Source organism: Aethalodelphis obliquidens, unplaced genomic scaffold, assembly GCF_003676395.1.
Source record: "Aethalodelphis obliquidens isolate GAN/ISIS:26980383/991018 unplaced genomic scaffold, ASM367639v1 scaffold67, whole genome shotgun sequence".
NCBI classification, from domain to species: domain Eukaryota; kingdom Metazoa; phylum Chordata; class Mammalia; order Artiodactyla; family Delphinidae; genus Aethalodelphis; species Aethalodelphis obliquidens.
This window is the reverse complement of record NW_020838011.1, coordinates 4648073-4674283: the sequence shown is the minus strand read 5'-3', so window position 1 is coordinate 4674283 and position 26211 is coordinate 4648073. Positions and strand designations below refer to the sequence as shown.

At 32.1% G+C, this 26211-nt stretch overlaps 1 protein-coding gene across 3 annotated transcripts in view; it reads right to left on the bottom strand.

The window, feature by feature from the left end:
• Positions 1-2487: 2487 nt before the first annotated feature.
• ADGRL3 (adhesion G protein-coupled receptor L3) overlaps positions 2488-26211 on the bottom strand; it is an 864166-nt gene continuing 840442 nt past the window's right edge. The window contains exons 23-25 of one of the 3 annotated variants that reach the window (XM_027089632.1): positions 10723-10851; positions 6053-6104; positions 2488-4137 (exon numbers count right to left, since the gene is read on the bottom strand). In XM_027089632.1, coding sequence (XP_026945433.1) covers positions 4077-4137; positions 6053-6104; positions 10723-10851 — 242 coding nt within the window. In that variant the 3' untranslated portion in view covers positions 2488-4076. The remainder of the gene's footprint in view (positions 4138-6052; positions 6105-10722; positions 10852-26211) is intronic. The other 2 variants (XM_027089631.1, XM_027089633.1) reach the window with 2 other exon arrangements.

Sequence of the window (26211 nt, the reverse complement as noted above, 5' to 3'; positions counted from 1 at the left end):
ATGCAAATAAGGTCATGAATGTCACAGGGTATTGCAAATATAGAGACAGCCAAAATGGCAAAAAAATGAGAAAATTTTAAAGTTATTAATTTATCAGTTGCTACACATGAAATGCATGTAAAAAAAAGATTCAAGTTCAGGAATTCAACCTTGCTAGTGTAAAGAGGACTAAATGAGTACATGTTAGACATACACAAATTTCTATTGAAATGTATACATAATTAACTTTCATCCAGTTTTGTTTTCATTATAGTCACATTGAATTTGGGGGAATAATATCTTCATGCGAAAGTCTTTGGAATCTTAAGTCTTGCTGAAAGCACACCAATTACGATGTATGCGAGTTCAAAAATCTCACCCTTTCATCTTGATGTAAGAACTTGGTAGGAACTAACAGGACTGAATGGCTTTCCATACCAGTTTACGTATTCAAGTGATTTTCTTCAATTTGGACTATGTAGAGCTGGGAAGCTACTGGCTTCAAATTTCCATATAATGAAACACAAAAGATAATGGGCAGGGAGGTAGCAATAGCAGAAAATCAGAATCGGCAGCATCAGCAAGCTGAATTGAGGTAGTTTCCCCATTATTCTGTGAAACTAGCTTCTTAGTGATGGCGCTGCTTTCATATAGATTACTGTTGGATTGGCAAAACTAGCATAAATACTCATAAATCCACAGACTACATTTGTGTTTCTGAAGTTACCTTAAACATGTCTAAAAAGGATTCTTTCATTACCAAATGTATTCTATGTAACAGGCTAACCACCTCTCAGGTGCTAATATTGCCATATGTGGTATGAGAAAACCTAATTACTATTAAAGCTTGTGGTTCTCCTGCAACTTAGAGAAAATCTGTAGACTTAAAAAATACTTATGTCAAATGACTAAAAAGGAATGGTGCATAAGATATTTTGAGGTGATATTAATTTAAGGTTACGATGTACTCTGGCCCAGCACAGAATTTTTTCTTTTGTTATATATTTTAAAACTGTATGTATAGATTACTGGCTATTCTCTAAACTACTTCTAATCTTAAGAAATTCATTTATAAGTGGCTGGTGCTTAATTTTTTTTTGAAAAAAATAAAGAAAAAGAAATTGCCAAGATATCACATAATATAACAGAAATTACAATTTGGCAAATGCATTCTAACTTTGCCCTAGGAGGATCTCCATGCTTGGACACTGCTGGTAAAGATTCTTCAGTAATTGGAGATCTAGAAAGTTTCTTTAAAAGGACTTTTTCCCTCCCATTTTATCCATATATAGAAAAACAAAGAATTAGCAAAAAACTGTCTTATAGTACCATCTTTATAAAATGGATATTCTCCTTGCCATTATTCTTGCATTTTTAGCCAATTGAGTGAATTTAATATCCAACATCAAAATGAAGCATACAAAGGAGGAAAAAATATGATCCCCCCTTCCCCAGTTCAATACTGAAATCTCTGACTGAAGCTGACTTACTTATAATAAGCCGTGTGACTGCAGTTGGCTTATAAATAAGCACATAGTAACCTATATATTAACCTGCTCGAAAGTACGTTATGCATCTTATTTCAGCCAACATAAACATGCCCATCCCATTTTTCTGGATTACTTTGCAAAAACTGCATAATTTTGTGCTTAGTTTAGGCAGGTTGATTTCTTTTGCATGGCTCATTTGGGCCATAGAGGATTAACAAAGTTTATATATTGAAAACAGAAGGAAAGACGAGAAAAATGAAAAGAATAATTAATCATATAGTACATACATCAATACAATATCTTCTAAATCTCAATCAGTTGTTTATTGGTTGGCAAACAAGTTTCACTTTTACAACAAATATTAGTAATGAGGTCATCCAACTTTGAGACCATACAAAATGGATCATAAATTTAAAAAAAATTATATGTGCTGCTAATTTACCTCTTGTATTCCTACATTACTTAAAATCCTGTCAAATAAATAAATTTTCCTGTTAATAAACAGAAGTTTTTAAAAAAATCAGTTCAAAATAATTGACCTTTCAATTCTTTCTACGAGGGAGTGAATTTCTTTTAAAAATTGGTAGTGCAGGTGCCCACTTGGGGAACAGACTGAGCATTCAGCACTTTCACACCCATGGGATACCATTTCTCACATGCAGAAGCCCCACTAGTTCTATTGACACCTCTTTACTTCTAGAATCATAGCTACTCTCTTAGTGATGAACTGCTTGCCAAATATGTTTTGCATTACAACAGATGTGCACTGTAAACAGAAAAGTTCTTCCTGCTCTAATTGCAAAAATGTTCTTGGAAATATTCTGACTGAATAAAGATATATAGTGAGGGAAGGAAGTCTAATTTTATTTATTTTATTTTTTTTGTAAAAAATAATTTGTTTGTATTACTAGAAAATGATTCTTATAAAGTGATAGCTTCATTTATTTATTTTATTTATTTATTTATTTTTTGCCATGTGAAATTTTAAAGAAAAAAAGCAAAAAAAAAAAAAAAAAAGAACGAAAGAAAGAAAGAAAAGAAAATGAAGAAAAAAAGAAGAAAGGAAGGAAACTTTGCTCTCTTACTGGTAGACAAACTTGCAAGACCAGCACGAAAGAAAAAGAAAATTTCTTTTTTTTCCACTACATTAACAGGACTCAAATTCTGGAGGAACAGAAAGCAGACTACATGTGCAATGCTAGTATCTGTACATTACATAGAATTGTTCAAATTTTTTTCTGCCATTAGTTTTATCATCAGTTAATACAGCAAATCATAAAATATGCATTTAGCATATAATTCTAGAATTCCCCTCCATTTCATTATCGATTTTGTTGTTTTATTTTGTACACCTCAGCTATTCCTGCTGTGGTGAATTCAGGTTGTGAGCGACTAAAAACCACTATGTGATAGTTTGCTTTGATTTTATGTTTGTGCAGCACTCCAATCTAGATGCAGCATTGTTACTAATTTTCAGACAAATGTTTTGGCCTTTTAAAAAATCAGGTCCTTGTAATTATAGTAACAGAGCATCAGAGATGTTAGAACAAACACAACATAATTCAACAAGGCCACAATGAGCGCCATCTTCTTCAAATCTCGTTCATTAACATAATGAAGTCTCCATCTGAGGGGGGGAGGACAGGAAAGAAGCTGGCACAGGGGAATTTCAGCAATGATCTTTCTCCCCTGGGCTGACCTAAAAAAATCCCAGTTTAAAAAAAAAAAAAAAAAGAAGTCTGAGAGTTTGTGTTTGTCGTTTAAGAACAGCATATTTAGGAGTACACACATTATTACCACTGCTTATATCAACTCAGAACAGTCAACCAGGTGTTAGCAGTTTTGTTGGCTTAAATTTCTGTCATCTTCTATAGGCTAGTGACCAAATGAGCAGGTCCTTTTGAACTCCCCTCTGGAGGGGTCCCATCTTTGTTTGGAGGAACTATAAATCCGTCACTGCTACCGCGGCCTAGCTGGTAGTAGGTATGCAGCTGATGGATGTGGTTTCTGGAGCCTAGGTTTGGCATGCTTTTGTAGTAAACATCTTCGGCATCACCACATTTGGCCAGTGGGGGTTCGGTCTGGGTGCTGGTGGTAACGCTCTCTGCGGCGGGCACACCAGCCAGTGCCGGCATGCTGGTGTAGAGAGAGTCCCTATGGGGTGACTGGAGATCTTCTGTGTGCTCGTTGGTTAGCAAAGGGAAAAAGCTCTCACTGTGGTCTTGGGGGATCCGCCTTCTGGTGTAATGATGTGGCTGGTGGTTCTCTGTGGAGTAAACTCTTGGGGGCAGCAAAGGAGCATCAGATTCCTCATGAATTAGTTCTAGGCCCAGACTCTCCTCATGGTTAAAGGAGGTGGCATCATCCAGGACAATGGCATCATCTTCACTCCCACTGCCCAGGTTATTCACCAGCTTGTTCATCAGATTCCTGTTCTGTTCGCTGGAGCGCTCATGGTTATTCAGGTAAGACGGGATATAGTTGGAAGTGAGTTCCTTCAGAATCTTTTTCTCTAGGGCGGTCTCGTTATGGTTATAGCCACGGTCTATGATTTGCACACAGTTGCTCAAGTATTCGCCACTGGCAATGCTGTAACTATTGCCATGGTTACCATTCAGTGGTAGAGTATCCATGACACTTGTATCCCTGGCATTGTTCAGAAGCCCCTCTGAAAAAGATTACAAAACATTATGACATTTATATCCAATTGGCCATAGAACACACACACAAACACAAAAGCGAAAACACCCGACTATGAAGTATGTATAAATTGCTAGCAATTTTAATTAAGTATAAAATGTTTGGAAATAAAAAAATATTAAATCTGTATGTACATATCTATATATATATATATCTATATATATATATATGATACTTGGACAATTGATAGAAATCTTATAAACAGAAAAGAAGTATTTAAAGTAAATCTTTAAAAGAATTTAAAAAAACCCTATAAATTTGCAATTTCCACACAAACATTGTTTGACAGTATTTGAAACATATTTGGTTATAACTTAGGGAAAAAAACGCAAAATTTTGCTGTAGTCATTCATAGCTTTCAATTTATACACACCAAAGTCAATCCAATAATTCATTACCTTTAATTTTATGTGCTGTCTTAAAATTGAAATAGGTATAAAATTAACATAATTCATGTGTGGTACTCTGAATATACTGGTCAAAGTAAAAGATTTGAGCAGGCTCTAATGATCTGATACGTAATTTATAAGATTGAAAATAATCCCTACACACAAAACCACAAAAGGATTATGTTAAATCTGTCAGAATGATATAGTCATGAAATAATGCCTAGTCAAATAAATGGCACTTCAAAGTAATTTGCACATAGGAATTTTCAAAAAAAAATATTTGGATTTACTTTCCAATTTTTTTTTCTGCTATAAGTACTTTCGTTACTATTATATATTAATCCATTAGTAATTGTTTAGGGTCATTAGACAATTCTACAAAAGACTGTGTAAAGACATGGGGGATCTGATTCCTAAAAACACAGTGTCAGTATTAAAGGTTCCATTTCATAACGAGTGATGACTTTGTGTGCATATTAAACTTTGGGTTTAAAAGAGATTAAATGTCTTATTCTGGGAAGAAACAGCTGCAGTGAAATAAATTTGACCACATGCTTCTTCAAGGTTTTTGCATTTTCTTGAACGAACAGAAATCCAAGGATCTATAATAGTTCCATAAATCTCTCCAAATGCAAACACAAAAGAAAATAAAACACAAACATTTAACAAATACTGCTAAATAATAAAGGGTATTTCTTTATAGAACAATTAATTGAAGAATTCTATTAAACTTGTCAAAACATCACTAACTTGTGAAAATATAGCATTCATTCTATATCTGTGATGCAGTTATGTTTACCAAAACAACTAGTTCATTACTTGTTTAAATAAAGTATCCCAAATATAACAATTTTTATATGGACTTCTGATGCATACTCTGTATTCAAGTAACACAGTTTTCAAAAATAGCAATGCATTAAATACATTAAAAAAGCAGCCATCACAGACATAGGGTGAAGCGATTTATTTTCATGTTATAAGATATCTTGTAGACAAATCCACAATGTTAAGAAAAAATAAAAGTAAATGCTTTTTAAAGGGCCATATGTGATGGGTGATTGCTGCTGCAGAGGCTGCTATGGTAGGCTTGATGGTTATGGTTGAGCAACTGATGCATTGAAACATGTGTTTATTACTTCTGTTGTCAATGCATTGGGTATGGCTTGAAAACAGCCATAGTTAAATAAACTGGGTATGTTGCATGTATTTGTATGATGGAATGTAGTAATGAAAATTAAAAGTTTATGAATTACTTAGCAAAAATAAATGCTTAATTTAAAAACAATTTAACTCACACAAACATTACATGAGACTTAACAACTATGTTATGTGACACAATAAAAGAATCAGACAACAAAAGCGTCTAATCTCTATTAACATATATTTATATAAGTTGATTCATAGGTTCTTTAGTTTTTAAATTGTGAGATGAACTGTTTTTAATAACTACATCATCTATATGTGATGCAATAAAAGTGAACTAAAAAAAATTACATTTGATATGCAATGTTTAGCTTTACTCCCATACTTGTCTCTCTGTAGGGCTCTAAACGACAGCATGAAGAAAAGGAAAGAAAAAACAACAAGTAAGCTTACAGCGACAGTAGAAGAAACATGAGTAAAAAGCAAATTGATGATATGCAGAAAAAAGAGTCAAAGGAAATAGTTCCACTGCCCCAAAATTCATGAGTCTGTGTTACATGGTTTATCATAATTAAAAATACTGAAATGTTAGTTAGAAAATAAGAAACCCCCATAATACATGCTAATGAGTCTTTAATAAGCGTTTCTGCAGTTTGTAAATTTCAAACAAATACACACTTATTTTAAAGTTAAAATTATCACACCAACCAAAGAGAGTAAAATCTTGAGGGCAAGCTATGACTATTTCCACAACTAAAATTCAGTATTATGTATATGTGTGTGTGTATAGGTTAGGACATATTTGCTTCTAAGGAATGTCATTTAACTTTAAAATTTTTCAGCAAGATTATAAATAAATTCTTTTGTTTATATACAGAGAAAAATACCACAGTTTGAACTTTTCATAATTGTGTTTTCTCTTATGTATCTTTTTTTTTCATGTACAAAGGTTATTTTTCTCCCACTGTACCTATACAAGTGCTTTTTATCATTTGTAAATTATACTGATCGATACTGTCATTTCTGGAGCTCATATTCAAAAGTTGTATAACTATGGAGAAAGAAAAAGGCTAAATGCAACCATTATTCTGTATCAAGAAAATGTGAGGGGGGAAAAAATACCACCAATCAATATCAGGTTTTCTTCTGGACTGTTGCACAATCATATGCAATCTAACATTTTAAAAGTTAATCCTCTAAAAACAATAGTAGCAAAATTATTTAAAAAAAGAAAACCCTCATATATTAATCCTGTCAAAAAACCTGCTCTTGCTGATTTTGTTTATAAGAAGGTTAAATCATTACAAAATAAAAACCAGCGATGTCATTGGGCTGTATCATTTCAAGAGATTCCAACTTGTTATAATTTAGCCGTTGCTTTAGAGATACTGTTTTTGTACTTTAAAAGTCGACTTGCTTCTCAGCAAAAGACCAACAATATTTCAAAATGCAGAGAAAATTTCTTCTAAAGTTTCAAAACACATTTAGAAAGAGAATTGGAAATAAAAAGCCAAACTAGTATAGCAACAGATGGAAATTGCTAGTAGGCTCATTATGGCTCCTTCCGTAAATGATAACATTTTAGAACTGGAAAGCACATAAGAGATAACTGAAGTTCAGTTCCTGCTTTTTAAGATGAGGAAGCTTCAACCAAAAGAGACTGAGCCTTATCTAACGCCACTTCTGCTAACAGTGGCAGAACTGGGATCATAATGGGAATCTTCTAGATTGCCTCCGTGCACTACTATCTACCTCCTTCTCCTCACATCTGCCTTAGGCTTTGAAAGCTATAATAGAATATTTATTTATATACTTTATACTATAACCTTGTATTCTTGACAACTATAATGTATTCTTCACTATATCCCATCCTAGAGATATGTTTTTCTTTAAAGTTTTAGAATTGAATTCAGTTACTTTAAAATGTAAATTAACTTGTAAAAGCATGACTTCTCTATATTACATTTTGTTGACAGGTTAATCTATAATGAGATTTATCTAACAAAAACTAAATTCTCCAATACTGACAAGAAGATAATGGTCCAGAAGTACTATGCATGAAGTTTTAAATATTTCCACAGATAGAATCTGAATCTAATATAACAAAATTATATTATTTATCTTTATTCCTAACTCTATATGCATTAGTAATACTGTAACATATCTTTACATATTTTAAATAAAGGCATCACAAACAAAAATGGATACTTTAAATCTGAATGCTTCTTTGCTTGAATGGCATTGGTACAACAGAATTAAAGGACCAACAGAACAGAACCAAGTGGTAATTCAACATAATCCACTCCAGTACATACCGAGCCACCTATATTTCATGTAAGATTTCACCTTGCCAGTAAGAATATAAGTGCATTCATCTGAAAGCATAAGATTAGTAGCAATATGACAATCACCAAGTTTTTTGTTCAGTGGTAAAAAAATTATTTTAAGCACTACCATAGTTTCTTAATATCTCAAAAATATTAAAACATAAAGTAGTTGAACAATTCCATTTCTGACTCTGAAAACCAATAATAAAATTATTTACTTTTGTTTTTAAGAAAAGTCAGTAGAATTTAATTTACTGGCATAAACATCAAATCCATTCTGAAGAATCCTTTGTGTATTTTTTTATAATCTTAATAGCAATATTCAGTAATAGGCTCGATAGGAATAAAACTTTGGATTTATATGGTATTATTTTAAATTTTGTCGTGAGAATTTCTCTTGGATAGTGTTTATAATAGTGTTCCATCCTTAGAAAAATCTCCTAATTTAGGATACCAGGAGTAAGATAAGACAAGAAGGCAGATACTGAATTAAGGAAAACATACAGATTAATGATTGTTAGTTTTTCATTATTTAAGACATTAGAAATTATATCTGAATAATCAAAAAAGCTAAACAAAATATGATCTAAACTATTACTTATTTTAAAACAATTTCCAACAACTCTTTGTATAAGGTGAATAATGTAGAATAGATTTAATATGCAAATATGGTGTAAATCTTCATTTAACATCATTCAAAACTTATTAATATGTCAGAACAATTTAAAATACTCTAATGACACACTTATGTCATTTAGCCCAATGAAAATAAAGGGAAAAACCCAAACAAGACTCTATAAGGTCTGCAAAATTGTTCTGACAAACCACATTTAGTGCATTATGTAATATACACATCACTGAGTGCTACAATGAAATAGGGACATTGACAAATGGTAGACAATGTAAAGGGGGACAACCATGAAGAAACTTTCTCCTCCTGATAGCACTGAGGTTGCTTTACTAGAAAATGGAGGACTAAAAGAAGCCAGATTAACTGCCTTCAAATATTTAAAGGATTGCCACAGACAGCAGAAAAATGCTCTGCTCATCTTTGTTCTAGAAGGCAAACCTAAGCATCACAGCCACAGGCAAATTTCGACTTGGTGGAAAGAAAAAATATTTATAACGAATGGAGCACTTCAACAATTGAATATATAAAATCCCGAGGTAGGAAGGGCCTCATTAGAGGAAATACTTAAGCACAGGTTGACAGAACGTCCACAATGTGGAACAGAGGATTCAATGAGTTCTATCTCTTCTTTTGATTCTAAGTCTATGATTCTTAGGTGTAGGCCCTTAAGAAACTGGATAAAACTGACAGTTTGCTTAATTATTTAATCCTATTGAAAAACAACTTGACTATTCCTGAAGTCACTTCTGACTTACTGGCTTTGGTATTTTTGAAATTTAAATTTAAAATTATCCTTAAATTTAAAATTATCCTTCGTATCTGACAAGGTGTCACCTGGGAAACTCAGATGGTTTTATACACCCAATGACCATGTTGCAACAAACATGCTTTTCTGGAATAAGCATGCACACCAAGTTTTTCGCACTCATGCCACTAATCTTTTACCTCTGACTGAGAAGAAACACACACACACGCACGCACACACACACACACACACACACACACACACACACACACACACACACAGATTCCCAAAGAGGATAATAGAAATTTTATTCAAGATTGCCTGGGAAAAATTTAAAATATTGCTAATCTGTCTCATCCAATTTGAAGGAACCACCAAAGTCTCTGTTATTGTGAATTTTCTTTCAAATATAATTTTAAATAGGTGTATCACTGACTAAAATTTTTCTTTTATGACACTTTTACTTGAATAAATTTTTCCTGTGGTCACTTTATTTATGATATGAATATTTTAAATTTCTTATACCCCAATACATTTTTTAGCTTAGAAAAGGTAAAAAGTCATGTAAAAATGCTTAGATTGTAAGTGGTTTTAAAGAGATTTATGCTTATGTGTTTGAGATACAATTAAATTTTTAAATCATTTAAAGTTGGAGGATATACAGAGCAACCATATTTAAAACCTTTGTTTTTAACATGCAGTCACAGTAGAAAAAGCATTTCATGACCTTCCTGAGCCAGTTCATAGAGGCAATATCAAGCTATGGTAGAACCTGATCTGCTACTGTTCAATTCACTGTTCTTTCCACCACAGCTTATTTCAGTGTTTTCCATGGAGTTGATCTAAGTGCTTTCATCTGTAGTGATGTTTGTGCCTAGAGTGTGATTCATGGTATAACAGAGTAAGATTACTTTCTTGATCTTAAGATTGCTGAACCAAGTCTTCCTTTATCTTACTTACCTTAGGCAAATATCTCATTTCTTAAAATGAATACATAGGTATTTAATATAGAAATCAATCAACAACAAGAAAAGTACTGACAAACCACAATACACTTTACAACATTACAGAGAAACAAAAACATATTGATGAATCAAGCATTTGTTTATCAGAAGGAAGGAATCCATTTCTTACTAAGGAAAACCTAAGGAAAATGGAAAATAAAAGCACCAAGAGGGGTGGAAGGCAAAAAGAGTCTGTGCATCTGCTTCCAAAAGAAAGAAAAGGCAGGAAGAAAGAAAGAAAAATAGAATGTGGCCACAAAAGCTACATAAACTGGGACTCTCACTTGAAAAAATTAAAATAAACTCCAGCACACCTTGTGCGTTGTACATGCTGACAGAAGGGTTGTTACAGACCGCCGGTTCCCCAAGCAATGTATTATAGGGATTGTTAGTACCATGCGGACGAAGCAGAGCATTGCTTATAAGATGATTAGCCATGGCTCCTGGAGCAGCCCCATAGAAAGACAGAGAAAAAAAAAAGGTCAATCAGGCAAATGTGTTTGAAAAAAAGGAAAGGAAACATTTAGAATGACAACAGTTGATATAGTCCTGATTACAGGCAGGCAGCTAGTTAGACTCAAAAATATATGCCACTAAAGCACACGTTTCCATCAAGGCACGTATCCAACTCAATGGGAAAGAAATTAAATGATTTACAATGTTGATTAAGCCACATTTAGGGTCTTCTCTTTCCCAGAGTGTAAGCAAAAATATATTCCCATGCTTGCTAAAAATGAAAAATTTAAAAAAAAAGCAAAATATAGTCTTCGTATAAACAAAACATATAACACAAAACAAAAGCTGAAAGAAAAGTTTAAAACACAGAAAGAAAAGTTAAAATTAAACAAAACATTCCCTCAATCACGGAAACCATTGGGTTGTTTTCAATGAAATAATAAAAGGCAACATTTATGATAAAACACTCATTTGGAGAGCAGCTGTTGACACAACAGAAGATTTTGACATTACTTAAAATTCTATGAAGAAGAATTCTTTAAATTGAAATAAACTAAAATGCAATCACACTTATTAGTACACCATAGTAAGCATACTAATTAGGTGAACTTACAAATCTGATAAAATAATCATAAGGATATTATTTTTAAATATTTTAAATAAAATATTAACTTCATGGTATCAAGCAATACATATAATTCCATTTTCCATTTTCCAACTGGTTGTTTGGACTTTGGCATAGCAAAGTAACAAAGTTAAACTCTTTCATCTCTTTATGAACAGATGTACTTAATCTCTAACATACTGTCAGTATGCTTACAACCTCCCACCCTCAAGAGTCATTTAACCAAAAAAGCAAAAAATTGAGAATGACAGTTTTATTAAATATAATTAGGCCATGTATGGAAATGATAGGCAGAATGTATGTTTGTGTTAGATGATAAAGAAAAGAAAAATGAAGAAAGAAAAACACAAATTATATAAGGATAGGTTGAAAACACAGGTATGTATTAATTTAAATATATATATTAGAGAATAGAAATATATAGAACAGGAGAAAATACTTGCAAACAAATTTACAAATATTTGCAATCCAACAAAGGAATAGTATCTGGGATATATGGGACTTTGGACAACTCCCAAAGGTCAACAGTAAAAAACAATCAACAAGAAACAAAACCAAAAACAATCCAATTAGAAAATGGGCCAAAGGTATAAACACACATTTTATGGAAGAGGGTATACAGGTGGCAAACAAGCTCATAATGAGAAAATAACTGTTATTAGTCATTAGGAAAATACAGGTTAAAACCATAATGAGATATCATTACACACTTAAAAATGGTGGTGACAAAAATGCTGGCATGGATGAAGAGAAACTGGATCACTCGTACTTTGCTGGTAGGAATGTAAAATAGTACAGCTCCTCTGAAAAACAGTTTGGCAGCTTCTTATAAAACTAAACGTGCAATTACCATACCACCCAGCAATTGTACTCTTGAACATTTATCCCAGAGAACTGGAAATTTATGTTCACACAAAAACCTACAGATGAATGGTCATGGCAGCTTTATTTGTAATAGCCCGTAATGGGAAAGAGCCCAGATGTCCTTCAACTGGTGAACAGTTAAACAATCTGTGGCACATCCATACCATGGAATATTACTCAGGAATAAAAAGGAACAACTATCAATACACATAATGACCTGGATGAATTTCTAGAGAATTATACTGGGTAAAAGAGACAATTCAAAAACTGAATGATTCTATAAATACATATATTCTTGAAATGACAAAATTATAGAAATGGAGAATAGATTAGTGGTTGCCAGGGTTTAAAAATGCAAACGGGAGGGAGGTGCGTATGGTAATAAAAGGGCAGCATGAGGCATCCTTGAGGTGATGGAATGACTCTGTATCTTGGCTATGGTCGTGGATACACAAACTTACTCTTGTGATAGAATTGCAGTGAACTAAACACACACACACACACACACACACACACACAGATACAATTAAATACAAGTAAAATAGAAGAAATCTGAACAAAATTGGAGGACTGTTTCAATGTCAATATCCTGGCTGTAACACTGTAGTACAGTTTTACAAGATATTATTGAGGGAAACTGGGTAAAAGGTACATAATCTCTGTATCATTTCATACAACTGCAAGTGAATCTACAACAAAATAAAAAGTAATCTATATTGAATGAATATGACAAGAACATTCAGTCACTCATAGAAATGTTAAAAAAATGAAAATGGAAAACTTGGCCATGGCAGTTTTAATTTTTTCTTAATCATAACTCTTTGTTTTATAGTAAATTACCAGTCAAATAAATATTTTAACCTCAAAATTGGGAAAGTGAACTATTGATTTAAAGGACAATAAAGCTTGTCTGATCTCTAGAGCTAGAAAGTTTCAGTTTTATCAGGAAATAAGCCATATGTTTGCATCCTACACATTCTGCAAAGAACTAGCATAGAACTAACACAGAAGTTTTCCGTGTGCTTGATGAATATTTGCTGAAATTGTACTTCATATACATTTAGATGTCTTTACACAGTGAGATGACAGATCTTCAATTTATCATATAATGGGCATATCAGATTATTGTTTCCCATTGATGAATTAAATACATGGTATATTAGTATGAAAAGCTAAAAAGAGTTGGCTATGGTGCCTTTCAGATAAGAAATGGAATACTGTTAATCTTAAACATGGATATTGTTGATGTTACACAAATTTAAGATTAATTGTTTGAGACAGGATTTGGTCTGCCCAACATTTTTAGAAAGCAAACTACCTGTAAATTGTATCTGCTACCTAATATTTATTATTGCAGCCTTTTCTCAAGTAAAAAGGAAAGTTAGTCTTCTAACACAAGTAGCTGTCTTCTAAAGTTACTCTAAATAAGCATTTAAATAAAAAATGAAAGGTGTAAGCAACTTAAAATGAACTAGGGTAAAAACCTTAAAAATATAAAATTGCTCAAACTCTTTACACTTCCTTATAGATCAAATAAGGGTAAGATCTTTATGTCTGGGACTTATATGTACATCTCTACACATTCCTTTTATTCCTACACATTATGTAATTTAAACTAACTGGAAAACAAACAGTAGGCTGGAAAGATGGCTCGTCACTTTTTTCTCTGGCTTCATATAGCTTATAAAAGAAAATATTCCTTTTTTTTACCTGCTGATGTAAAAGAAGATGATCTGCTTAAAAGTTCTCATCAGAAGAAAAAAAAACTGTAATTATTTATGGTGATGAATGTGAACTAGACTCATTGTGGTGACCATTTCATAATATATACAAGTATTTAATTGTTATACACCTGAAACTAGTATAATGTTAATATGTCAATTTACCTGAATTCAAAAACTAATAAATAAATGATAAAAGAATGTAATTTAAAAAAAGATGATCTATACGTTAGAATAAGGAAACAATTGAGTTGGGAAGAATCAAGCATAAGCAAGAAGCAGGTGACTCAATATTTTGGTTTCTGTTTAGCGTTCAGTTTACAAAAAAGCTAATAATGTGAGAATAAAAAAAGTTTAATCATACAAAAATGGAGCTCCATAATGGAATTCTAACAAAGCTATCACAATTTGTATAGAAAATCTGGTTCTAGCTTTCTTAGCATAAAGTTCCTTTTCAGTTTTTCTTAGTGTTTTTCTAATTTTTGAATGTACTTTAAATTTAAAGCACTTATATCAGTGAAATCTAATATAGGAAGACTGAATTTTAAAGTTCACTTATTTATCTCATCAATTCCTGCTGAGCTAGAAAGGCAAGCAACAATAGCAGAAATGGATTGGTATACAGCTGTATTATGACACAATGTTGGTGAAATGGAACAATATTCAGTCCCCGCCACATGGCTTTGGTAGGGTGCTTCCTCAAATCCGGGTGCAACACAGAATCTGTTACTAATCTACAGCCCTAATGAGTGACATGATTGGAGATCTACCTGCCATTAAATCTAAAATCACACAAACACATTAAAACAATTTAAAACAAAAATAAAGTCAGTTTTCTTTTTATCCTTGGTATTAAGGACATTTTTTCCTGATAGAAAAAGAATCACTATTTAAATTAAGCTGCTTTTTAACTATTGCTCATCTTTATACTTCATATACCATTTAAAACTAACATAATTAGTGTCACTGAAACTGATTTAGTCCTGAAAGTGGAGAGTTATAACACAAGTGAGGGCTCAGTCACAGGAACTACAGAGCAGGATGTAAAGTTTGGTGATTAATGTTTTGCAAAGAATGTAAGGTTATGGGTAAGCTCTATGAGTTTGCTAGTTTGAAAGAATGAGGGAGATGTCTGAATAACTGAACAATTATCCCTCATTTGATTCACCTAGTGTAAGAAGTTAATAATTTTTAATGGACACTCACAGCTTGCTGTGACCTCAAGAGGCCATTTTTCCTGTTGGCATGCCAAACAAGAGCAATTTTCCTAGAAAGTGTTTCCTACAGTACCCACTCACATTTAGGCATTTCAGTTATACTTTTTAAAGGTAGCACCGTCTGTGCTAAAAAAACCTGCTTGTTGCCAATGCCTAGATCTTTTCCTAAAAACCTGCACAGAACCTGTCTACCTTCATCTTTTATGTGCACAGTTACTTTTGTCTTTTCTCTGTAGCTGCACTGCATTTCACTTGTCTTTGCCTAAGTCTATTCTGTTTGCTTCTAGCTGCTTCTCCAATTTAATAGGGTCACTTTGAATTCTGATACTATTTTCCAAGGTTCTGTCCATCCTGCCTCTTTCTCTTACCTCCAACTAACTTCTGATTTGTAAACTTCCCTTCTAATAGCTGTGAAATTGCTGAAGACTTCCAAGAAGATCAGTGTTTACAGACCATCTGTCACTGTTTTTCAGCTGAAAAGTTAAGCTTACTGGTTAGTCAGTTTGAAGACACAAATCAGTTGATGCTGGGAGGTAGTTACAGCCTATGTATGTGAAAAGCATGTTTATGTGCTAATTTCACTGGAATGTAAACCCCAGGAAAACAGGGAATACATAGGGTTTTTGTTTTTTCACTGCTCTATACCGCATGTCTAGGTTAGTTCTTAGAGCACAATAAATATTTCCTTAATTAAAGAAAAAATTTATGTGAAATCCATGGCATCCTGAAAATACGAAAACGAAAGTCATTTTATCAATTACGAATAGTTTTATATTTTGAGTAAATTTTTGAAGAGTGCCATTTGTCTAATTTCTAATGTGATTTATTTCCTTCTAATACTACACCAGTGGCCATAATACTGAAACTTTTAAAGCAAAGATAAACATTCATATAATTATTTGGAAATAGAAAATGCTACCTGAATACTAACTGAAGATATTAATTAGAGGGGAAAAAAACAGTACAACCTGCCATGACTCAAAAAAGCTAAAATAGGGTAAAACAGCTCAAGGTGGCTGTGAAAAATAGCTGTTCTTTAATTCTCTGAGTCCTTAAATCCTGGCTACAGTCTAGTCATACCTGCATATTTGCTATCAGAAACAAGGGTCAGCTCTTTCATAAAACCATGGAAAAGGAATTAACATTGAATTTCAACATATGTGAATCATTAACAAGGCTATCGACAGAAGACCAAGCACAAAATCTTTATTTCTGGTGAAAGCATGATAGAAAGCAAAAGAGGATTTTCATATTCCACACTGAAAAACTTAGGGAAGTTTTTCTGATGATTTTTTTGTAAGACAGTAAGTTACTGAAAAAAGACTAAGTTTAAAATCACAGATAATCATTTTAAGAAGAGGTTTTTTTTCTTTTAACTTTATACCTGAAGACTGATGTTTTTGATATAAAAGTTTTTAAATGAGTGAAATTTGAATGGAATAATGAGTACACTTTTCAAATGTGTAGTTTTTACCACAAAACTGCTACATTTCTTTCCTTATGAAAATAAAATAGGTGTTTTGACATTGGGAGGCCCTGAATGACAGCACTGCCTAGGTCAGTTCAATGTGAACATGTAATTGAGGACTGAAACTCCAAGGCAGATCTGCCTGCTTTGAAACTGTGAAGTAAAGAACAGATCTGAAACAAGGTGACAGTTGGATCTCACTTGAATCTATATTATATCATTCAGAAACATAATTCAAACAACGTTTCTTCTTGACAGCAGGCTAACAAAAGTATACTGAAAAGCTCTTAAAATAACTTGAACTATCACTCTGCTCGCCCCTCACACTTCATTTTTTAAAAAATGTAGTTACATTCTTATTTTATCATACTGAATGGGCAAAGTTTTATAAATTAAGACCTCGGTGATCTAATGAACCAAGTGAATACACCATTCTCTAATAGTCACATACCAATATACGTCAATTTTCAAATTTTTATGTATAAACATGTAACATGGTAAATGTTCTGTTTTATTTCAATAAAATAGCTTTACCTGGATGATTCTTTCTTTCTTAATGTACCTCATCCTCCACTTAATTCCCTCATGGTTCTCTCTCCTTTGGTTTGACATATTTTTCTTTTATGAAGTCATTTTCATTATATATATCGACTGAGCATACAAGTCAGAGTTATACACACAGCAGAGTTACTACTGAGTGATGACTTTGTGCTTTTGTTTTCAGCTTTGTGCTTGGGTTTTGTTTTGCTTTGGGCCACATTAATTTTGGCCGAAAGCAGAGACTTCATTTTGTAACAAGTAAAAATAATTTCACTAATGATGGTATTTTCTATAGAATTAGAATACTAACTTCAGTGTAAGGCAAGGAATCTTTCACCAGGAGATGGTATCTATGAAGTTGTGAAACCCTTAAAATTGTATGTAAAATGCTTTTGGTGTATGTTTGTGTGCTCTGTTGTGCACACACATGCCTGCACTTCTTTCCGGTGAAAGGGTCCTGAGGCTTTTACTTCCTTTTCAATATTTAAGAAAAGAAGTATACAGGAAAAAAGACATGTCTCTTTCTTTGGCGAGTGACCTATAATATAAACAAGAAAACTGGAAAAAATGATTCAGAATACCCAAAATATATCTTATGTATGTAAGTATCACCTAATCAATTGCAGTATAACATAATGGAGAATGGTTATAATCCAGAATTTACAATGGAATAAGATTTTAATCTTATCTAATCTACTATCATCGCTCAATATGTAAAGAAATGCAGGTCCAGAGATGTTCATAATTTATTCAAGGTCACACATGACTGATAGTTTTTCTTAAACATATTTATATCAGCGATTTTCAAACATTTTTTAGCACCCTCTCCCAAAAATATGTTTCAACAAAATTTTATTAGGAGCCTTATAGGAGTGCACTACTTTTTCATAATATGCTTTTCTGTAATGTTCAATTATTTTATTTTCATATTCACATATTAATTCACATAACATAAATAAACAAACAAAAATAAAAGTAAATAGATAAAAGAGACTTCTAGAACTGTGGAGAACTGATTCAATAGGCATTTTCTATTTTAAATATTTTGTTTCCTATTTTTTGCTTTTCTATGTAACAAAACAATATCAGTACACATGCAATCTACAGAAAGCCAGTGTAAGCAATGATTAGTTCAATTTTAAAGGGCTACTTTATAAAATAGAGACAGCCATATTAATCAAGACCAAGTTGTTTATAATAATAAACAAAGCTAAAATAATCTGCATACTATCCTTAAAAGTTATACAAGTTTTAAAGCCATAGAAACCATAATTTTATATTTTTTACTGTTTTTATTCAAACAATTAATGAAATTACAAAGTGTCAAAGAAATGCTTTATTGAAAGTCAAAATCTTTTTCATCATTTTTTTCTAAAGTCATAAATTGAAGAGCTGACATCTTGATTTATCACACTGTGCACTTTTAATAGCCAACAAGTTAGCTATTAAATTTTAATCAACCTGCCTATTAAATTTCTTTCAAATGGTTCAGGGATACTTCAGTTTCTTTTAATAGCTAATTCATTCACTGGGAATCTATTAATATGGATTTCAATGACATGTCTTCTCCAGAGTACCGATCGGGTCATTGTTAGTTCAGTATAAAATGAAATATTCTGAATGTAGAGGTGTTGCCTCTATTTCAATATGTAAATTCAAAGCTTTAGAGTTGGGAACCCTAGAAATTACGTATTCTGTTCTCCCTTATTTTGCACTAATTGGCTTTATACATGTCTTCTTCATCAGATACATGGGTTTTTCTACAATAAACATTTAGAAGTAAAATTCCTAGGTCATATGTGGTCCACATTTTCATTTTACAACATATTGCCACAATGCTGTCAAATATGTATGTATCAATTCACACTTCCCATAAGCAGTGTATATTTCTTAAATTCTTGCTAGGACATGGTATTGTCAGGCTGACATTTTGCCAATTTGATAGAGTATGAAGTATCTCATATTACTGTTATACTTTGCATTTTCCTGATTACCAGACAGATGGAATAATTTTTCATATATTTATTGGTTGTAAAGGTTTCTTATTCTGTGAATTGCCTGTTCTTATCTTTTGCCCACATACATATTAGGTTGTTGAATTTTATGTATTGATTATTTATTGATACAATATATGCATTAACATTTTGTTTTTTATATGTATTGTTTACACCTCCTTCCAGTAGTTCACCTGTTTTGAGTACTGTTTAAATTTTGAGATAGGACTCTTATCTGTCTTTTTCTTATAATTTATGATCTTTGTTTTCAAGAACTCCTTTAACCTAAAATCTAAAGTATATTTTCTTCTAAAAGCTTTAAAGTATTATTTTATGTATATACATTTTTTTTTTTTTTGCCCTGAAATTCAACACAACCCGGTTGTGCTGCAATGGAGAAACTGATACCATTAGATACTCATTATTGTTTTTTATTGAAAAAGAAGCTTCTCAGAGCTCTTATGTTTTCTGATTGCTCTAGACAACAGTGGTAGGCTTAGAAATCATAATTCTTGACGAATCTTTGTTTTACAGTATAGAGAGTGGCTGATTTGCAAGTAGAAATGATGAACCTATACTACTCAGTCATTCATCTGTAAAACTCATTTTTTGTGGTCAAAGTCATGTATTTCTGTGTGCTTTTAACTTGGATATTTTCAATACATTGGCATAGTACTCAAAACAAAGAATACTGAGCCCAAAGATAATGGGTCAAGTATGCTTATCCACAGGTAAAATAGCAGTAAATTCCATTTCTTTCTAGTAAGAATGTAGTCATTCCCACAGCTGTGTTTATTTGTAAATCACACACTGCTTTACATTTTATTTGTAAATTCACACTGCTTGTGAAGTTTTGCTGAATAAAACAAACCTCAGAACAAAGGAAAGTATAACTACTTAACAATATAAAATAATTTACCAATTTGAAGAAAATATGACTTTTCATATACTTCTCTGCCCTCTATTGGTATATTTTCTTATATTGTACAAATTTTACAAACTCGTATGCAGAAAGTCTATACCAGCTAAAACCTGAATTTTATATTTGGAAATTTATTTGAAAAAAAGTATGTGACAGAAAAGTAGATATGAATTAAAACAAGATATCTATGAATAAAGAGATTCTTGATTATGTTGTTCAGAGAAGGCTTATTTTGTCATATAATCATAACCAGCTCTGTTCTGTTTAGACTGAGACTGTTTCAGGAAACATATTGTTTCTATTTTTCTACATCAAGACTAATTGTCTTCCTTCAATCTGTATATCCTTTTAAATCTTTCTTAGTTCTCCAGTGATTTTTCTGGGGTTATAAATTACTATCTATGAATGTGATGGGTAACTTGTTTTAGTTTTTAAAGCACCCACATTCCTTATAATAATAAACTATGAGGAAAGTCTATTATGAAGATTATAGGAGAGCCTATCACATAAACACTTATTTTTAAATGGCATGCAGTATATAAGGCTGAACTATATAAAGTGCAAGTCTCAGTGTGCAATAAACAGGGGCTATCTTGGATAATACACAATTATTGGTATTTAAGTATCTTTTTTTTCTAAGATCTTCTTATGCTAAACATATATTCCATTTCCATATTTTAATTTTTCATGTAAATGAACTAACTTCTATTCACTTTCAAATAGCAGATATAGGTTAATATAATCTATTTCTTAGAAAAAAATAATCTGAACAAGTGATGACTTTTAGTTAACTTTGGTTATTATATACCGCATTTATAGCATCACAATTTTATGCTTATAATACAGTAGGAATATTTTTCCAGATGAGAGGTACAGTCCAGTTTTTTTTGCTTTTAAAATTTGAATTATAAGGCATTTCATAGTTTTTAAAAAACTGGAATTAGCACATAAAAGTAATAAGAAGTTTAATTTATAACATTATCACTACCTATTTGAAGTCAACTCAAATAAATTTCCTATCTGTTCTAGGCATTATTATATTGCCCTGACAGAGGACACAGTTTCAAAGAATATCAAATTCAGGAGTACGGAGATTTGGGAAAGTTATATCTTTGGTTCTATTACTAAATGATTATAGGCAGAAGCTATTTACCAGATTTTTTAAACACAGTCTTTGCTCTGACCAAAATATTTATCCTTTTACTGAAATATAAGAAATTAAAAATTAAAGATAAAAGGATTCTACTAATAAAATATCTTGAGATTTTTGGTATTTGAGAACTTCCAGGAGAAAAGAATGATTATAAAATTCTTGCAATCTAAGTCCTACAACTGAACAGTTATGTATAGTAATTCAGCATATTTGATATCAAATAGTTTTGTAAAAAGATGTTATTGGTCAATCCATCTCCCCATATATTCACAATATTTTAAAGCTTCTCCTTCCCTAAGTAAATAGGATGAATGAATCCACTCTAAAGAATTGCACTTATAACAAAATAAAGTGGAAAGAAATGAATAGTACATCAAGGAAATTAAGAAATAAAGATGTGAATAATTATGCTTTAAGAATATCTTATTTCCATGAGGTGATAAAAATCATTCTGAAATACATTCTTGGAAACCTAATTCTAGTCTTCAGCAAGCTTCATGTAAAACTGTCATCATAAGAAAATAACGAACATTTTTATTATTGTAAGTAGGGCTGCGTGGTCAGAAAGCCCTCGTTTGGAATTTAGATTGTGTTCTTTATTAGCCATGTGATTTTGGACAAATTGCCAGAAAACCCAGGTTCTTCATGGATATAAAGATAATGGATAATAAATACTGAACAGTGTAAAACAGGTAAATGATAGTTACACACACTAAAGGAGAAATCCCAACTTCACCAAGAGTATAAAGAGGCACATTGTGTTCTATCAGAGAAAAGAATACCACGAATTTCTGAAGATAAGTTGTAGTATTCACATTTAGTTCTCAAAAAAGATACTGTTTTCTAAAAAAAATTACATTCTCAGCAACTTATACAAAACAGTAATATTTTAAAACCAATTGGAAATGTTCTATAGCACCATATTTAGAAGTTATCAAGGTAACCCACTGTGGCTTGTCTGATTTATAACAAAGAGGTAAGAGATACTGCTAACTATATATAAAGGCAGTAAGATAATAAATCATAAAAATGAGAAATCTACTCTACATAAATAAGCCTTCGTGAAGGGATCTTTGAAAACAATAATAATAATAATAATAATAAAACCATTTTTAATATTGTGTAGCTGACTGTGAGAGGCTGGATGATTTCAAGGATTCTGAACAAAGAGACAAAGTTAAGAACAAAACATAAGAAGGACTCACTGGGCAAGCATTTTAAAAGTTTTTCTTTTTCAGTTCCTGCTAACAATTTATAGAAAGAACATTTGCCCCAGATTGACTAGAAATCAATATTTAATATATTCCATTTTACAATGAAAAGTTCATTCTGAAAGTTATTTGGTCTCCTAGAATTAGGAATCAGGGTATTAGTAGTATTGTTTAATTATCTATTTGATGCAGCAACTCACTTTTTAAAATCTGTACCTATTTTGCTTTTGTATATTAAACTGATTTTCCTGAAACAGAAGATATCCTTATTTTATTGTACATTTTCTGATTATTGAGGACACATTCAAAGGAAAGAAATTAACACAGAAATCACTGTTGCCTCATTTACAATCAAGAATATAAAGGTCAAAAAATACTAGATATAAATATAATGGCGAATGTCAAATGAAAAATTTCTCCATGCCATGGGACACTTATTATATTTGTGCTCATATCATTGTAATACTTTCTCAAAACAAAAAATAATTTGTTATATAGCCTAGTCTGATTTGTTAGCTATGCAAGAAGTACTCTTAGGCATATGATTAACTGTTTCTGCAAATTTGACAAATGTCAGATTATATTAGAATCTGGTTAATATTTATAACAAATGATTTTATAATCCTTCAAAACAGCAAGGCTTTGGGGCAATATGACACTTTAGGCATATAAGCCAAATTATATTTACTAACATTAATAAAATGGAGTGAATGAGTTTGCGTGTTCACCCTAGTAGCTTTAATTTATAGAAATCATTAATCGCGGTGAACACCACTTATACCTTTTCACTTGTATTTTTCTTTAAAAACATAAAAACAAAATATGTTTAGTAGCCTGAATATTAATGAGACAGCAGGTGATTTATTGTGAAGTTTCATCCGTGCCAGTGACCAGCCTCCTGGGAAAGACAATACAGGCTCTGAGAAGATATGAGTTTAAAAAGGGAATGAGTCACATCCCTACTCTGCTACATAACTGGTTATTTAGCAGGCCTGTCTAACTAGTGTTCTCTAAACCTCTGAAGGGTAGGAGCGCTTGGAGGAAAGAGAAGGCAGTGCTTGTTTATATCATTATCTAAGGTAGGGAGAAGAAATATCGTACCTTTATTTCCTCATTGCTAAAATATAGTTACAAATCAAAAATGGAAAGTACAACTATGCAGATGTAATTTGCATTTAATTTCTAATTTAAAAGAGATAATTCAGTTTTATGAGTTTATTTCCTTTTGTTAGCATCAAGGGGAGCATCATTTTAGGTAAATTATTTCTTTTACTTGACATTCAGGTAACCACTTAATTCCTCCCACCTATTATTATTAGGAAATACAAAGGAAAAGAAACCTTTGGTAGTGAATGATGAATTTTAATAACATTCTTGAGAGCACTGGCAAGGACCAGTTTTCATTTGTTAGAAAATATAAGTGAACTTCTGAATAGAATAATAATAGTACTTATTATGTCCCTGGCATGTTGTAAGCAATTAACACATATTAACTCAGTCCTCTCAGAGTCCCTCTGACGTGGGTACTGTTTATATCCCTATTACATAGACACTGAGAAGTTAAGCAATTTACCCAAAGTCACTGGGTTAAAACTCCTTACTCAAAACTTCTATGCAAAAAACAACTACAGATTAGACATTCTTCTGCCATATAACACTTAAATATGGCTTAAATAAATATAGCTTTACTGGTCAGATCTCCATGAATAAAAATCTATATTGCATTAACTTGTGTGGGAGGTTGGTAAGATGGAGAATGGGAGGTAGGGGAAATAAAACCCCACAATACAGGCCAAGTCATTGTTGCAGAAGGAGAAATGCCTTTTTGCTAATTCTGACACTCAGATGTGGCACATTTTTGCAATCCACAGCTGGGAGGGGGGCCACCTTTTGGTAATTCATATAGCAATACCATATTGGTAGCAGCTACCTAGCAAACCTTGATTTTAAACTGAAATTTCTGATGTCGATTCAACTTATTAAAAAAAAGAAAGTGGGAAATGCAATTATATTATTCATGATGATAAAGCCTAGTAAAGTCTCATTTCAGAAAAATCCCAATTTCCACATAAATCTACAGAAAGAATGGAAATGTTTAACAATTAATTGAACTACCAGAGAAATTTCTCGCCAAATGCTTCATTTTTGGATCAAACTCAAGTTTTATAGGTATTGTTAATCTAAATCGCTCAGAATGCTGTTTGGCTAGCAGAGATTGTGGGTAGGGGATACAGGTGAAAAAGATTACCTTAGCTGCAAATCGTTTCTACTACTATCGGGAACTTAGAGCTTCCAGAAATTTGGATTAGAGTTCTATTGGCCTGGGAGGAGCTTGGGGATTGAGGACTGTCTTCGAGGTATGTGCAAATTGTATATGTTTAAATGAACAAATGAATAAACCCTCCTGTGGGGTTTGTGAAACTTGGGTTTGGATAAGAGTTAACTTTCCTTGAAACTCTCTGTAATCAACCATCACCTTAGGGCTCTCAAAAAGCTCCTTCTACCTGTGTATACAGCGGCATCGGTGAAGTTAACTTGATGGTAACCCTGGAGTATTGGGTATTGCCCTCAAGAAATTCTGGCTTCGTATGAGTGTGTAGCATTGTAGCAAACAAGTCAGCAGAAGAAAAAATTTTGAAAATGTATAGAGAACACCTGGAAAACATTTTCATAAATATATTCAAAAGGCAATGTAATGAAAGTTTTTAAAGAGATGAGGTGACCAAATAACAAAATCCCAAAGAGAATATATAAGAATGATTACATAAATTGAAAATTATCAACAAATGTTCCAAGGTCTTGCTTGATTACAAGGAGTAAAATCCCAATAGTAATCAAATTTATCACATTGGGAAATCTGGACAGGTAAACTGATACATAGGATGTAACAAGCTGGTTCAAGAACAGAATATTAGAGATGATTTGAAAAAATAAAAACCACTGAGAAAGATTTCTGCACTGCATGGTAGATGCTTTATTCTTAATGAATCCCAAAGATGATACTGATGGATTCTTGTTTGGAAGAATAGGTGATAAGACGTACAGAATTTTAAAATAATTATTCTTTTGATGAATTGAGCAGTGATTATGAATAGGAAAGAAAACCTGAAGTGAAAATAGGACTAATTTTTAGACAACTTCTTGTAGTTTTCAAAGGTCAGAAGTACTCTAAAAGCAAACATAAGAGATTTAATATATCTGTTAGAAAGAAAGGAAAATGGAGTTGGAATTAAAAAAAAAAAATTGCAGCTGTAAGAAACTAAGAATGAATGGGAAGTTAGAATACTGTACAGGAAGATATAAAAATGCAGTGCCTAACATTTTATTTTAATAATAGGGAATATAATTTTTTGAATAAATAGATGTGAATAATTATGTTGCTGAGGTGACTGAACTGTTTATCTGGAAAGGTGAATCTTGGATGCCACCTACCTAAATATGATACACACGCCTGAATGCAGGGAGGATAGGACCCTGGGAAATAAGACAAGATTAAAGAAGGAAGTTAAAGACTAGCTTCAGAGATATAATATGAAGAAATAAAATTTTAAAATACTGCACTCATCTAAGATAAAAAATAATGAGATGAGAATAAAATGAGAAGTTTCTGACTAGGGGAACTAGGAAATTAA